Source organism: Heptranchias perlo, chromosome 1 (assembly GCF_035084215.1).
Source record: "Heptranchias perlo isolate sHepPer1 chromosome 1, sHepPer1.hap1, whole genome shotgun sequence".
Lineage (NCBI taxonomy): Eukaryota > Metazoa > Chordata > Chondrichthyes > Hexanchiformes > Hexanchidae > Heptranchias > Heptranchias perlo.
The window spans coordinates 30,052,428-30,067,939 of NC_090325.1; the positions used below are offsets into that span (position 1 = coordinate 30,052,428).

General features: G+C 41.7%; 1 protein-coding gene across 1 annotated transcript in view; it reads right to left on the bottom strand.

Annotated features, from left to right (window-relative positions):
• The window catches only part of skor2 (SKI family transcriptional corepressor 2), a 53,668-nt gene extending 40,318 nt beyond the window's left edge, over window positions 1–13,350 (bottom strand). The window contains exons 1-6 of the mRNA XM_067982272.1: window positions 11,581–13,350; window positions 11,114–11,177; window positions 10,563–10,637; window positions 9,348–9,413; window positions 7,947–8,045; window positions 7,301–7,368 (exon numbers count right to left, since the gene is read on the bottom strand). Coding sequence (XP_067838373.1) covers window positions 7,301–7,368; window positions 7,947–8,045; window positions 9,348–9,413; window positions 10,563–10,637; window positions 11,114–11,177; window positions 11,581–13,350 — 2,142 coding nt within the window. The remainder of the gene's footprint in view (window positions 1–7,300; window positions 7,369–7,946; window positions 8,046–9,347; window positions 9,414–10,562; window positions 10,638–11,113; window positions 11,178–11,580) is intronic.
• Window positions 13,351–15,512: the final 2,162 nt, after the last annotated feature.

The window sequence follows — 15,512 nt, forward strand, 5'->3', positions numbered from 1 at the left end:
CAAAAGCAAGGAAGTTATGCTAAACTTTTATAAAACATTGGTTAGGCCTCAGTTGGAATATTGTGTTCAATTCTGGGCACCACACTTTAGGAAGGATGTCAAGGCCTTAGAGAGGGTGCAGAAGAGATTTACTAGAATGGTGCCAGGGATGAGGAACTTTAGTTATGTGGAGAGATTGGAGAAGCTGTAGTTGTTCTCCTTAGAACAGAGAAGGTTATGAGGAGATTTGATAAAGGTGTTCAAAATCATGAACAGTTTGGATAGGGTAAATAAGGAGAAACTGTTTCCAGTGACAGAAGGGTCGGTAACCAGATTTCAGGTGATTGGCAAAAAGCAGAGGCGACATGAGGAAGCATTTTTTTATGCAGCGAGTTGTAATGATCTGGAATGCATTGCCAGAAAGGGTGGTGGAAGCAGATTCAATAATAACTTTCAAAAGGGAATTGGATAAATACTTAAAGGAAAAAATTTACAGGTCTATGAAGGAAGAGCAGGGAGTGGGACTAATTGTAGAGTTCCACCAAAGAGCTGGCACAGGCATAGTGGGCTGAATGGCCGCCTTCTGTGCTGTATCCTACTATGATGCATAGAATTACATTTTAGAAGTATATGCTGATAGGGTTAGATGAAGAGATGTGGAGCATAAATGCCAGCATAGACTAGTTGGGCTGAATGGCCTGTTTCTGTGCTGTCGACTCTATGTAACTCTATATAATTCTATGTGTTACAAACTGGATAATACAATGCTGCATGTTATAATACACTGAAAGATTAAGATTATGCCATGAGCCATAAGCACTGCCACCATGATGGGCATTGCATTTTACAATGTTTGACAATGAATACAGACTATTCCACTGGAGGGTCATATTGTCCTCATTCACTGTTCACACATGTGCCTTTTCCAGCACAGGTCACTGGACAGCGATGAGGAGTGAGAACTCTGGCTGATCTTTTTCTTTCTCCATCCCTAAGCCCACCCAGACCAAGACTAGCTAATTCAACATAGATCCCGTCACTGAAAGTAAATTGACACTATAACCAGCTAAATATGCAGCAGCAGGTGGTACTGCATCACCAGTGCACTCCAGACTGTTCCCGTTGGCTTTCATAACAGACCTTCAGACATTGGACTCTGTTAGAAATTTAAAAAGAGAAACTAAAGATGTATCTTATAAACTTTCTTCTGACTTTATATTGTGTACACTTCAAACATTTGGCCTTTTAAATGACTCTAAATCCAGAACCTGATTTAAAAAATATAACAATTTTATCAAAAAGATCCTCAAACACCAGCTGTAGAACAGTTCATTGGTTTGATATATATATATTTATCAAGTAGATGGACTTTCAACCAGCGCAAAAATATTTTCTGCCAATCCAAAGTAAGGTTCTATAAACATTAATCTTAAATAATAAAAATAGAAATAAATATTCCTTTAATGTCTACACTATACATTGATAATGAAGTGTGAACTTATTACAGAGAAAGGGAAAGCTAAGAGAGGAAACAGACAGAAATTCACAGAGTGAAATATAGAAATATACATCAATACGTAAGAGAAAGAGAGATGTTGACAGATAAGAAAGAAGAGAGTCGAGTACAGATACAAGAAAAATAAAGAGGTAAAAACTTACAAAGAGAAAGAAACATTGGTGAAACAAATTGTGCACATTAATGACAATATGCTTTTCACATCCAGTAATATTGGTACGAGCTTCTGACATCATCTTCAGTTTGCATAATGTTAATCTGCTCGCGATATTAGGTTGTGCCCAATGTCAGTCTGCTTGCCATGTTACATTGTGCCCAGTGACAGTCTGCTCACTATGTTACATTGTGCCCAGTGACAGTCTGCTTGCTATGTTACATTGTGCCCAATGTCAGTCTGCTCATTATGTTACATTGTGCCCAGTGACAGTCTGCTCACTATGTTACATTGTGCCCAGTGACAGTCTGCTCACTATGTTACATTGTGCCCAGTGACAGTCTGCTCGCTATGTTACATTGTGCTCAGTGTCAGTCTGCTCGCTATGTTACATTGTGCCCAGTGACAGTCTGCTCACTATGTTACATTGTGCCCAGTGACAGTCTGCTCACTATGTTACATTGTGCCCAGTGACAGTCTGCTCACTATGTTACATTGTGCCCAGTGACAGTCTGCTCGCTATGTTACATTGTGCTCAGTGTCAGTCTGCTCACTATGTTACATTGTGCCCAGTGTCAGTCTGCTCACTATGTTACATTGTGCCCAGTGTCAGTCTGCTCACTATGTTACATTGTGCCCAGTGACAGTCTGCTCGCTATGTTACATTGTGCCCAGTGACAGTCTGCTCACTATGTTACATTGTGCCCAGTGACAGTCTGCTCGCTATGTTACATTGTGCCCAGTGACAGTCTGCTCACTATGTTACATTGTGCCCAGTGACAGTCTGCTCGCTATGTTACATTGTGCCCAGTGACAGTCTGCTCGCTATGTTACATTGTGCCCAGTGACAGTCTGCTCACTATGTTACATTGTGCCCAGTGACAGTCTGCTCACTATGTTACATTGTGCCCAGTGTCAGTCTGCTCACTATGTTACATTGTGCCCAGTGACAGTCTGCTCACTATGTTACATTGTGCCCAGTGACAGTCTGCTCGCTATGTTACATTGTGCCCAGTGACAGTCTGCTCACTATGTTACATTGTGCCCAGTGACAGTCTGCTCACTATGTTACATTGTGCCCAGTGACAGTCTGCTCACTATGTTACATTGTGCCCAGTGACAGTCTGCTCACTATGTTACATTGTGCCCAGTGACAGTCTGCTCACTATGTTACATTGTGCCCAGTGACAGTCTACTCGCTATGTTACATTGTGCTCAGTGTCAGTCTGCTTGCTATGTTACATTGTGCCCAGTGACAGTCTGCTCACTATGTTACATTGTGCCCAGTGTCAGTCTGCTCACTATGTTACATTGTGCCCAGTGTCAGTCTGCTTGCTATGTTACATTGTGCCCAGTGACAGTCTGCTCACTATGTTACATTGTGCCCAGTGACAGTCTGCTCGCTATGTTACATTGTGCTCAGTGTCAGTCTGCTCACTATGTTACATTGTGCCCAGTGACAGTCTGCTCACTATGTTACATTGTGCCCAGTGACAGTCTGCTCACTATGTTACATTGTGCCCAGTGACAGTCTGCTTGCTATGTTACATTGTGCCCAGTGACAGTCTGCTCGCTATGTTACATTGTGCCCAGTGACAGTCTGCTCACTATGTTACATTGTGCCCAGTGACAGTCTGCTCACTATGTTACATTGTGCCCAGTGACAGTCTGCTCGCTATGTTACATTGTGCCCAGTGACAGTCTGCTCGCTATGTTACATTGTGCCCAGTCTCACACTGCTGCGATGTCACATTGTGCCCAGTGTCAGTCTGCTCGCTATGTTACATTGTGCCCAGTGACAGTCTGCTCACTATGTTACATTGTGCCCAGTGACAGTCTGCTCACTATGTTACATTGTGCCCAGTGACTGTCTGCTCACTATGTTACATTGTGCCCAGTGACAGTCTGCTCGCTATGTTACATTGTGCTCAGTGTCAGTCTGCTCACTATGTTACATTGTGCCCAGTGTCAGTCTGCTCACTATGTTACATTGTGCCCAGTGTCAGTCTGCTCACTATGTTACATTGTGCCCAGTGACAGTCTGCTCGCTATGTTACATTGTGCCCAGTGACAGTCTGCTCACTATGTTACATTGTGCCCAGTGACAGTCTGCTCGCTATGTTACATTGTGCCCAGTGACAGTCTGCTCACTATGTTACATTGTGCCCAGTGACAGTCTGCTCGCTATGTTACATTGTGCCCAGTGACAGTCTGCTCGCTATGTTACATTGTGCCCAGTGACAGTCTGCTCACTATGTTACATTGTGCCCAGTGACAGTCTGCTCACTATGTTACATTGTGCCCAGTGTCAGTCTGCTCACTATGTTACATTGTGCCCAGTGACAGTCTGCTCACTATGTTACATTGTGCCCAGTGACAGTCTGCTCGCTATGTTACATTGTGCCCAGTGACAGTCTGCTCACTATGTTACATTGTGCCCAGTGACAGTCTGCTCACTATGTTACATTGTGCCCAGTGACAGTCTGCTCACTATGTTACATTGTGCCCAGTGACAGTCTGCTCACTATGTTACATTGTGCCCAGTGACAGTCTGCTCACTATGTTACATTGTGCCCAGTGACAGTCTACTCGCTATGTTACATTGTGCTCAGTGTCAGTCTGCTTGCTATGTTACATTGTGCCCAGTGACAGTCTGCTCACTATGTTACATTGTGCCCAGTGACAGTCTGCTCGCTATGTTACATTGTGCTCAGTGTCAGTCTGCTCACTATGTTACATTGTGCCCAGTGACAGTCTGCTCACTATGTTACATTGTGCCCAGTGACAGTCTGCTCACTATGTTACATTGTGCCCAGTGACAGTCTGCTTGCTATGTTACATTGTGCCCAGTGACAGTCTGCTCGCTATGTTACATTGTGCCCAGTGACAGTCTGCTCACTATGTTACATTGTGCCCAGTGACAGTCTGCTCGCTATGTTACATTGTGCCCAGTGACAGTCTGCTCACTATGTTACATTGTGCCCAGTGACAGTCTGCTCACTATGTTACATTGTGCCCAGTGACAGTCTGCTCACTATGTTACATTGTGCCCAGTGACAGTCTGCTCACTATGTTACATTGTGCCCAGTGACAGTCTGCTCACTATGTTACATTGTGCCCAGTGACAGTCTACTCGCTATGTTACATTGTGCTCAGTGTCAGTCTGCTTGCTATGTTACATTGTGCCCAGTGACAGTCTGCTCACTATGTTACATTGTGCCCAGTGTCAGTCTGCTCACTATGTTACATTGTGCCCAGTGTCAGTCTGCTTGCTATGTTACATTGTGCCCAGTGACAGTCTGCTCACTATGTTACATTGTGCCCAGTGACAGTCTGCTCGCTATGTTACATTGTGCTCAGTGTCAGTCTGCTCACTATGTTACATTGTGCCCAGTGACAGTCTGCTCACTATGTTACATTGTGCCCAGTGACAGTCTGCTCACTATGTTACATTGTGCCCAGTGACAGTCTGCTTGCTATGTTACATTGTGCCCAGTGTCAGTCTGCTCGCTATGTTACATTGTGCCCAGTGACAGTCTGCTCACTATGTTACATTGTGCCCAGTGACAGTCTGCTCACTATGTTACATTGTGCCCAGTGACAGTCTGCTCGCTGTGTTACATTGTGCCCAGTGACAGTCTGCTCGCTATGTTACATTGTGCCCAGTCTCACACTGCTGCGATGTCACATTGTGCCCAGTGTCACTTTGCTCGCAATATTACATTGTGCCCAGTGACAGTCTGCTCACTAAATTATAACGTGCCCAGTGTCAGTCTGCTCACTATATTACATTGTGCTCAGTGTCAACCTGCTCATTATGTTACATTATGCTCTGTGTCAGGCTGCTCACTATGTTACATTCTGCCTATTGTCCGTCTGCCGCGTTGTTACAGTGTGCCCGGTCAGTTTGCTGCTATGTTATAGTGAGACCAGTGTCAGTCTGCTCGTTATGTTAAATTGTGCCCAATGTCAGTCAGCTCACCATGTTACATTGTGCCCAATGTCAGTCAGCTCACCATGTTACATTGTGCCCAATGTCAGTCAGCTCACCATGTTACATTGTGCCCAATATCAGTCAGCTCACCATGTTACATTGTGCCCAATGTCAGTCAGCTCACCATGTTACATTGTGCCCAATGTCAGTCTGCTCGCCATGTTACATGGTGCCCAATGTCAGTCAGCTCACCATGTTACATTGTGCCCAGTGTCAGTCAGCTCACCATGTTACATTGTGCCCAATGTCAGTCTGCTCACCATGTTACATTGTGCCCAATGTCAGTCTGCTCACCATGTTACATTGTGCCCAATGTCAGTCAGCTCACCATGTTACATTGTGCCCAATGTCAGTCAGCTCACCATGTTACACTGTGCCCAGTGTCAGTCTACACGCCAAGTTACATTGTGCCCAGTGTCAGTCTGCTTGCTAAGTTACGTTGTGCCCAGTGTCAGTCTGCTCATTAAGTTATGTTGTGCCCAGTGTCAGTCTGCTCGCTATGTTACATTGTACCTAGTTTCATTCTGCTATGATGTTTCATTGTGCTCAGTGTCAACCTGCTCATTATGTTACAATCTGCCTAGTGTCCATCTGCTGTGTTGTTACAGTGTACTCAGTGTCCGTTTGCTGCTATGTTACTTTGTGCCCAGTCTCACTCTGCTCACTATGTTACACTGTGTCCAGTGTTAGTCTGCTCACTATGTTACACTGTGCCCAGTCCTACAATGCTCGCTATGTTACATTGTGCCCATTCTAACTCTGCACGCTAAATTACAGTGTGCCCAGTGTCAGTCTGCTATCTATGCTACATTGTGCCCATGTTACATTGTCCCCAATGTCAGTCTGCTTGCTATGTTACAGTGTGCCCAGTGTCAATCTGCTCACTATTTCACACTGTGCAGTCAGTCTGCTCACTATGTTACAATGTCAGTCTGCTCACTATGTTACATTTGCCCAGTGTCAGTCTGCTCACTATGTTATGTTGTTCCTTGTGACAGCCTGCTTGTTATGTTACATTGTTCCTAGCTTCAGTCTGCTCACTGTGTTACATTGTGCCCAGTGTCACACTGCTCGGTACGTTACATTGTGTCCAGTGTCAGTCTGCTCGTGATGTTACAGAGTGCCCAGCGTCAGTCTGCTAGCTAAGTTACAATGTGCCTAGTCTCACTCTGCTCGCTACATTGTGCCCAGTGTCAGTCTGCTCGTGATGTTACAGAGTGCCCAGTGTCAGTCTGCTAGCTACGTTACATTGTGCCCAGTGTCACACTGCTCACAATGTTACATTGTGCTCAGTGTCAGTCTGCTCACTGTGTTACATTGTACCTAGTCTCAGTCTGTTCATTGTGTTACATTGATAGACAGGCATGCAAAATTGGTAAGGATCTCCCACTCCCTCCAAATCACACATTCAACATATTTTCCCTCAGGGAAGATCTGGATTTGGACCTTGCCCTAAATATAGGCTAAAATCCTGAAGAATATTTATATTATGCTTGCATGTTACTTTAGTCGTTACTAAAGAAAAATAACAGTAAATAATTTAATAAATGGGTAAATAAACAAACACTGTAAAAAAAACGAATCATTTCATGAAACAGATACACAACAGTAACAAGCGCAGGGCAAAGGGTGAAACAGGATATAAGTCCCATCTCACCATCTGTAGTTGCTGAACCATCTCCTCTCTGTACGCCAGCTCCCGCTTCATCTGGTCCTGGAAGTTATCTGATCAATAAATAGATAAATAAGCAAAAACATGGGTCAGATGAACCTCGGACTTACACAGGTGATTATTACCATCATTTTAACTTCTGCATGCTGCCTACAGAACAAAACTTCATTCTAATCATCTAAAATTACTTTTTCCTTGCTATCTCCAATTTGACATTTTAAAATATACTTTTACACACATACACGCACAAACACACGCATGCACACACAAGATTAAACCCGGAGAATTATATTTCCATCCACGTCACAATAACACACGCGGCTGACCTCTATCGTTATATTAAAATAATGAACAATTATAAATTGCTACACAAGCCGATAGTGTTTATCATTTACTCGCGTACAGGTGCCGACACCAGGCAGTTTATAATAAGAATCAAACAGCTTAGAAAGACACTTTCCATAGATGAATATTTATTATTTTAAAGGATTTATACATGTTTTATAGTGGGTATGTTATTGCTGTAAAATAAACAGGCCAGGTGTGTTTTGTCTGTGTCAGGCACCACTGTGTAATACCCGAAGTTAATACAGTAAACACAATGCAAAAAGGGAGAAAAATAATTTCTTACTGACAACAGTGAAAGAAGCGTTACCCTTTAACGCCTGAAACTCCTGCTCTAATCTCCGCCTCAGGTCAATCTGCTCCAACAACACTTTCTGAAGTTCTTCTGGAAGAACACAATATACGATTTAAGGAAGGCAAAATTATTTATATAATGATCCCCTCCCCAGCGAAATTACACATTTAACCTGTCAAAACAAAAAGGTAATCATAATTCCTAATTGTACAGTTGGAAATCTAACACATATGTAGATAAATAGGTAGAGAGATTCTCTTTATCTATTTATGTGTGCATTTCTCTATCGAAAACCCAATGCTCTACATTATTTGTTCATTGGTCTAACTGTCCACTAATTGTATTACCTATTCATGTTCTATTTGTCTATCCTATCGGTCTCTAATTATAGGACTCAATCTACCTATGTGTCAGTTTATCCGCATTGTCTATTCCCTTCATCTCTCTATATGCCTTTCATCGCTCTGTACATTCCTATATATACCCACGGATCCATCTATCTCTGTCTAACTTTCTAGCTATGAATATTTTTTTCTCTTCATCCCTTATTTATGATCAATTTTACCTATATCTATCTAATCTATCGTCAGTGCAGGATTTACTAAATTGTAGTTTTAAGTTTCCACTAACTAATCTGTCCAGTTATTAATAGCCCCCACACAAAAAAAATCGCAAAACCCTTTTAAAAAATATTGCAATAATATAACAATAAATAATAGATTTATTCCGACAATTATGTGGTGAAGTGATGTGCAACTATATAGATTTCTGTAATCTAACATTCCGTGTGAGAGCGCGATTTACAGAAGTCACGGTGCAATAATACGCAACACGTAGTGGTTCCAAACGCTGGACTAGATGTCTGAGAAGGAAGAGGATTAAAAAAAAGTCTGGTTCAGAAGATGGAACTCCCCAACAAATATTCCCTAATAATACAGATAACTTGAAATGTGGAGGAAAAAATGAAGTATATCTCCATAAAACGCAGCAATCATTATTAAAGGTGGCGTTGATGCTGTCTGTGTATTTACGTGGATCATGTGGAGACACCGAAATACAGTTTTACCGACTGTGCCATAGTGGGTACAGACGCAGAGGGATTGAAACAAACAAAAGCATACATGGATAGATCAATTAACTTGTAGATAATTATTGGATAGCGATTCTGATGTAAAGGGGCATGTGATATATGTAGATGATATACAGCGTAGTAATATACTTAAATAATTCACAAAATGTAGATACATAAACCAACTTGTTAGATATATAGATCTCACCACTCGTATAGTATAAAGGGACAATCAATAGTGATGTCTATAGATGTATACACATACATGTATTGGCTGTTGTAGATATATACGCACACCAGGTGTATACATTGAACATGTTTACCTTTCTCCATATTTGCCACATCAGTTTTGATAGAAAGTGGTGACGTCGATTCTTGTGCCTGGTCACCTATAAAATACATAGGTAAAACACTTTTAGAATCTTTATGGGAGTTTCACTTTCCAAACCAATAGTGTACATGTGCTTCACTTTTTGTAATTGTCTGCTTTTTAACGGGAGGAATTCCACTTTCATTCTGAGATTTTTAAAATATTCGTGTGTTAGAGCTAGTCCCATTCTAAGATTGTGTTTTTCCACATTCTTTAACAGGAACAGCGATTGCAGTTGTAAAATAGATATTCTACAACATTATTAATTTATCCAGGGAAATGGGTATTTAAATAAAATAGTGTGTGGTGTGTATATTTTAGGGACTCCTCCCCCTAATAAGAGCAAAAAGCGTGTGTATTTTTACTCATTCTGAACCCTTGGTGTTCTCTCTCATCTGACAGGCAAATTTGCAGACATAGCCTCAGGATAACAACCTCGTTTGACAGTCAATTAACCGTGAATCGACAAAGCCAAACGAGTTTGCATTACATAAATGGCAAATTAGATTTTTTTTTCTCTCTCCCTCTCCCATTGAACAGACACCTCCCCCGCTCAATGCAATTGAGAACCGGCATCAGAACTTCTAATCACGTCCTTTGCTGTCTTAGGTAAAGCCCTTGGCTACATTTAGCAATAAGAAAAGGTGGATTCATTTAATTTGTTTAAGATAATAAAGGGAATTTTCTAATGTATTGTATACGAGGCTCATTATGAGCCAGATGATATCAGCGTTGATGGCTGTCATAAAACACCTTTATTATCTCTGTTGACAAATATTAAAAGCAACAAGCTTCATATAACAGTTTTTGAAAGAGAACATTACTACATTATGTTATTTATTATAAAGCATTACTTTCTTAAGATTGTTATTTTATTTTGTTCTTTTCAACCTATTCCAATGTGGTGTTCATATTTGCAGCTTTGTAATTACACCTGATGATCTAGCTTCATTTTCTCCGTCCTTATTGCAAAGTCAAATTAATTTAGTTAATTTTGTTGATTAATTTATTACCTCTGCAGATCATTATTTTTTTTTGTTTGCCGTTTGAATTTTGGGTCTGCAGAGCATTTTTCGGCCCTTCATTTGTTTATTCCTTTGTTATTTTAAGTTTTCAATATATATTTTCGTTCATTATTACGAACGTCTTTCTGGTCACACTCACTCACCTCCAGGTTCCCGCCAGAACCCCACCCCCGAGCTGTCAGACTCTTCCGGGAAACAATCCTGTTGTTTCGTCTCCTCTGTAACATAGAATATACATCAATGTAGCTCAGACAAAAACACAGTAAACACAGGATTACAGATGGAAACATGGTCACGGGTAAACAAGGTCACAGTCAAAAGTACGGTCGCAGATGAACAGAGGGTCATGAAATAAACAGAGGGTCAAAAATTAACCCAGGCTCACAGATTAACAGGGCCATGGACAAAATGAAGGTCTCAGACACGGGGTCGCAAATAAACACAGGGTCACAAATATAAACAGAGGGTCAAAGAAATAAACAGAGGGTCAAAGAAATAAACAGAGGGTCAAAGAAATAAACAGAGGGTCAAAAGCTAACACAGGTCCACAGATAACATAGGATCGCGAATATAAATAGTGTTCGTTTAAACTTTGGTTCCTTGTTTCCGCCTTGAAATTGATCAAGATAATTAGTATTTTTTCCCTATATCATTTCTTAAGGTTTTATTTAGGCATAGGTCATTTTGTACTTACTAGAAAAATTATCTTCATTCTTTTTAGAAAAGAGTGGATGATTTTTGGTTCCATTTTTAAGACCCTGTTGCAAAATAAAAGACAAATTGCACGAAATATTAGAACGGTCCGAGAGTGATGGAGAGGCCGCCCGCCGACTGGAGTGCTGTTGTTAATTTGATAAGAAATCTTGTTTGTAAACCTCGCAACATGCTGTGTAATGGTAATGAGGGCAACGCAAATGTGCAATAATTAAAAGTCCCAAGAAAGAGATAAAAATACATGTAGATGAAAATCGAATCAAATCAACACATTCTGTACAATTACATATTGCAGAAAACCGAGTTATGAAATAGAATTTCGAGACTGTGTTGCATTATTGATTTCTTTAGGGACACGATGGTCGTTAACCGCGCCTCCCGTGCATATTCTAGCCCAAAGCTGTGTTCAAGTAATAATTTGCTGAATAGCCGAAAGGTGATATTTACGTCTTTGTAACCGGGCTGCTCCAATGATGCTGGATCGCAGGGAGTGGGCCCCCTTTTATTGGTTAGATCTTCCGTCCCTTCTTTATTGTCCACTCTTGGTTCCATTTTGGAGCTGGAGAAAAGGGTCCTGTCTTTACTCCCTTTAGGTCCGTTTTCTTGATGTAGGCTGTTCTGTGTGTACTGACCGGGAGAGCTTGCATCTTCCTGCCCATCGCCTGGAAGTTTGTTGGTTTCTACATCCACCTCCTGTTCTTCCTCGCTTTCCACGCTGTCGCTATGGTAACTGCAGCTGGTACCCGGGGAGGGATGCCGATCCGATCCAAAATCCTCTAAGTTACCATGAAGCTTGGCGATGCTCTCTATGTCTTTAACTACGGGCCTGAAGGCTGAGAGGTAGCTCTGCTTCCTGGCTGTAAAAGCAGACACGTCTAAGAGCTTAACTCTTCCATCAGCGGCCAACCTCTGGTCAGGTGTGGCCGGGTTGCTTAAGCTCTCGCTATCAAACAAATTGTCCCTTGGAGTTGCCAGGCCACCAGCTTCGCTTTGCTCAGATAGATCTAGGAAAGCTTGCCTTAAATTTGGGGTTTCCCCTATTGACGTGATAGCACTGGGTTGGGGCTGGAGGTAAGTTGGCACTGGGATGCCATTGGCCGCCCTCGGTGGCCAGAACATGCAGAGTGGTGGGTAAAACGCATCCTTTCTCCCTGGCCAAAGAAGTCCAGATAGTCCACTTTGCTTTTGTCCACCAGCAAGAGCGTCGCCGTCGTCCTTTTTCTGACAGAGGCCAAACGCAGGAAAGGTGTAAGGATTGGGGAATAGAGAGGCCGCAGGGAATTTTTGTAGCATCCCAAATCCTTTGCTGGGGACCGGGATGACTGGATAACTCCGCATATTTTTCCGAGAGGAGACGCTGGTTCCATCTTCATCATCCTCAGCAAACCTGGCCCTCTTTTGAGTGAGGTCCGGGGCCATCATATGGGTGATAACGCTGTTTACTGCCTTCACTGAACTGAGGGAGCCGCAGTGTCCAGGGAGGGCACGTTTCCGACTTCCCCCATTAAACATGGCTTTCACGTCTTCCCATGCATAAGCCAGGTCTTGTGGCGGACTCTTGTCGGTCAACTTTAGGTGTCTCCTCCATGAATTGAAGTTGGCTGCATCGGGTTGAGTGTACTTAGCCTCTGGGGTGCGGTGAGAATGGAAGATGAACTTATTGGGAGAGAAGTACATACTGCAATAGGTGCATTTGATGCACTTTGCCCTCGAGCTGTTGTAACGGGCAGGTATGAAACTACCCCTGCTCCCCCAAGCACATTCATGGCTAACATCAAAAGCAAAGTTGTCAGGGAGCTTTGGAGGCCTGTTCTCTCCTAGAAAAGACTTGCAAAGTCTCTCGGCTTCCCTCTTGGTTATCATCCCACATCTCCTCGATGATATTGGCATGGCCCCAGCCCTGCGCAAGATCTCCAATTGGACCGGGGTGCATTGGACGCAGGTGATCCCCAAAGCCACCCTCCTGTTGTGGATTTCGTTGTAGCTGTAGTTCTTAAGCAGGGAATTGGAGATCTGAGCCAAACACAGCCTTTCCTGGTTATCGATGATGAGTGACACTATGGGTACCCCGTACAGCATGACTTGGCCAACTTGATTGGGCTTCATGGAAATGTGGGGAGATCTCTGTTGACTTAGAGAATCTTGCTCAAAGGAACTTGTCGGTGCTGTGAGCGCAACATCAGTGGGTCCTGGGAGAGGAGTAGAGATGCTTTCCATAATGTCTGACGTTTATTTATCAGAGCTTCTCCTTGTACCTGCGGTATATAAAATAATATTAAAAAAGAGAGAGCTTACCGTTTTCGGCCTGCAATTTGATAAATATTACAATGCACCTTAATAGATCATCGATCATAAAGTAGCGGTTGGTAAAGGTGTTTCATTCCCAGATATTAGCACAAGATTGATTCAATACTGATACGTTGTTAATAAAATTGTAAAATGTTTTATGTACAGTAATAGATTAATCAATATATTGTAACGACTTGTCAAAAACTGATTATGACACAGAAATATTCTTACGACACTTTTTTGTTTCATAGATTATCAAACATGGGAGAGAAGCAAACCTTTTTAAAGTAATGTTAACACGAAACGCCGGGGTATTCGCGCGATTGTCTCTTCGCTCGGGTCAGGTTTTGTTCTAGTGATTAATTAATAAAAAGAGGCAGGAACTTGTTTCGATTCAGCTCTGCTCACTTCGTTGCCAAATGATGATTGGTGCTTTTTTTTTTGGTAACAATCCCTTTACAGAAAGAAATACGCAAATAATCGCCGCAAGGAAGCGAGGCGGAGTGGGGACATTCATGAATTGCGCTGCAAAGTAACCGTGAAAAGAAGCGGGCGACGTGTCCACGTGGATACATTTCAGAGACAGTGAAAGTGAAAAGCGAAAGCTGGAAGTGAAAGGTACGGGGTAAGGAAGGTATTGAGAGCGAGAGAGAATCCAGAACGGAACTAGAAAATGATATGTTAAACTATAAGAAAGGAAATTAGCGGGTAAAATCGGAAAAAATAAACGGTTGGAATAAATGAGCCACCGTGATGATTAAATTGGGGAGAAGGCTGATAGATTTATAAACACGCACAAACAGAAGGAAACTAGTGAGCATATTTTATTCATCCGATCGATCGATCATTCATTATATTGACATCCACCGCTTTCAATTAGTATTTTTAAATAAACAAATTACCTTCTATAAAAACATACGGAATGCCCGTCACACGAGCATACTGGCCTCGGCAGCAGTTCCTCCCGAACCTTTCCTTAACCCCACTCGTGTGTTTGCAAACCCTGGTGTATTTGGCCGCTGTTTCAAGGCACATCCCAGAAGCTGCGGCAGTCAGAGGCTGCTCTGGACTGTGATGGAGCAGAGAGTTTAAGAGCTGCAGGGAGCCCCCAGGCTGAGTGTTCCAGCTCTGAACTCTCAGCCCTGCCATCCAACAGCAATTATCACAGCTGCTAACGTCACTCCCTGACTGACACTGGATAAATGGACTTTTCAAGTATCTAATAAATTCACCGACTCCCAAACGTCAGGCTCCAGGCTACTGAGCCTACCTTTAGAGCTTTACATACTGTAGAGAAATACTCAATTGAATTCAGTTTCTTTAACACCTTCTCACTATTACTATAAGTCGTACTTAGATTAATATTATAATATAATCAAAATTAAATCTACATATATTAGCGGAAAATAATTATTTAAATTATATGTCGACAAATAATGCAAATGTGTTTATATTTATATCAGTGTGATTTACGTTTAATGTGATCAATTAGTTCATGAAATCTTCTTAAATATGTTTTGCGTTTATTTGTCACGATTCCTTTGTGAAAGCAGACAATTAAATACAAAATTCTGTAGTTTCACTTTTAACGAAATGAACGCAAAATATTAAAACTTAGCAAGCGAAAATATTCGACTGTAATTATTTGATGCCGAATTGAGCACACAAGTGCATTTAGAGGCAAGTTAAAGATACTCAGAGTTTACTCATTGGTTCTGTCATTACTGTTTGACTGAAATCCTTCTTCTGCTGGTCAGGCTTCGAGTCTGTACATACAGAGACATAATAACTTAGTAAACTTCATTAATGTATATTATGCTAGCAAACTCGGAACTCCTCTGCTTCGAAGCCGGTTAATACTTACATTAGTGTTAATTATTTAGTAGATATTTAATACACGTTATATAATGCATGTTACAGTATTGGGCACTAGATGAAATACAGTATATATTTTATTTATATATTACACTATATTGTATCATGCAGTGCATAATGTACACACGTGTATGTGTGTATATACATATATTGCTATACAATACTGGTGTAGCTTTTGGGAGCAGAGAGAATTTATATATGTGCGCGTTTTTTTA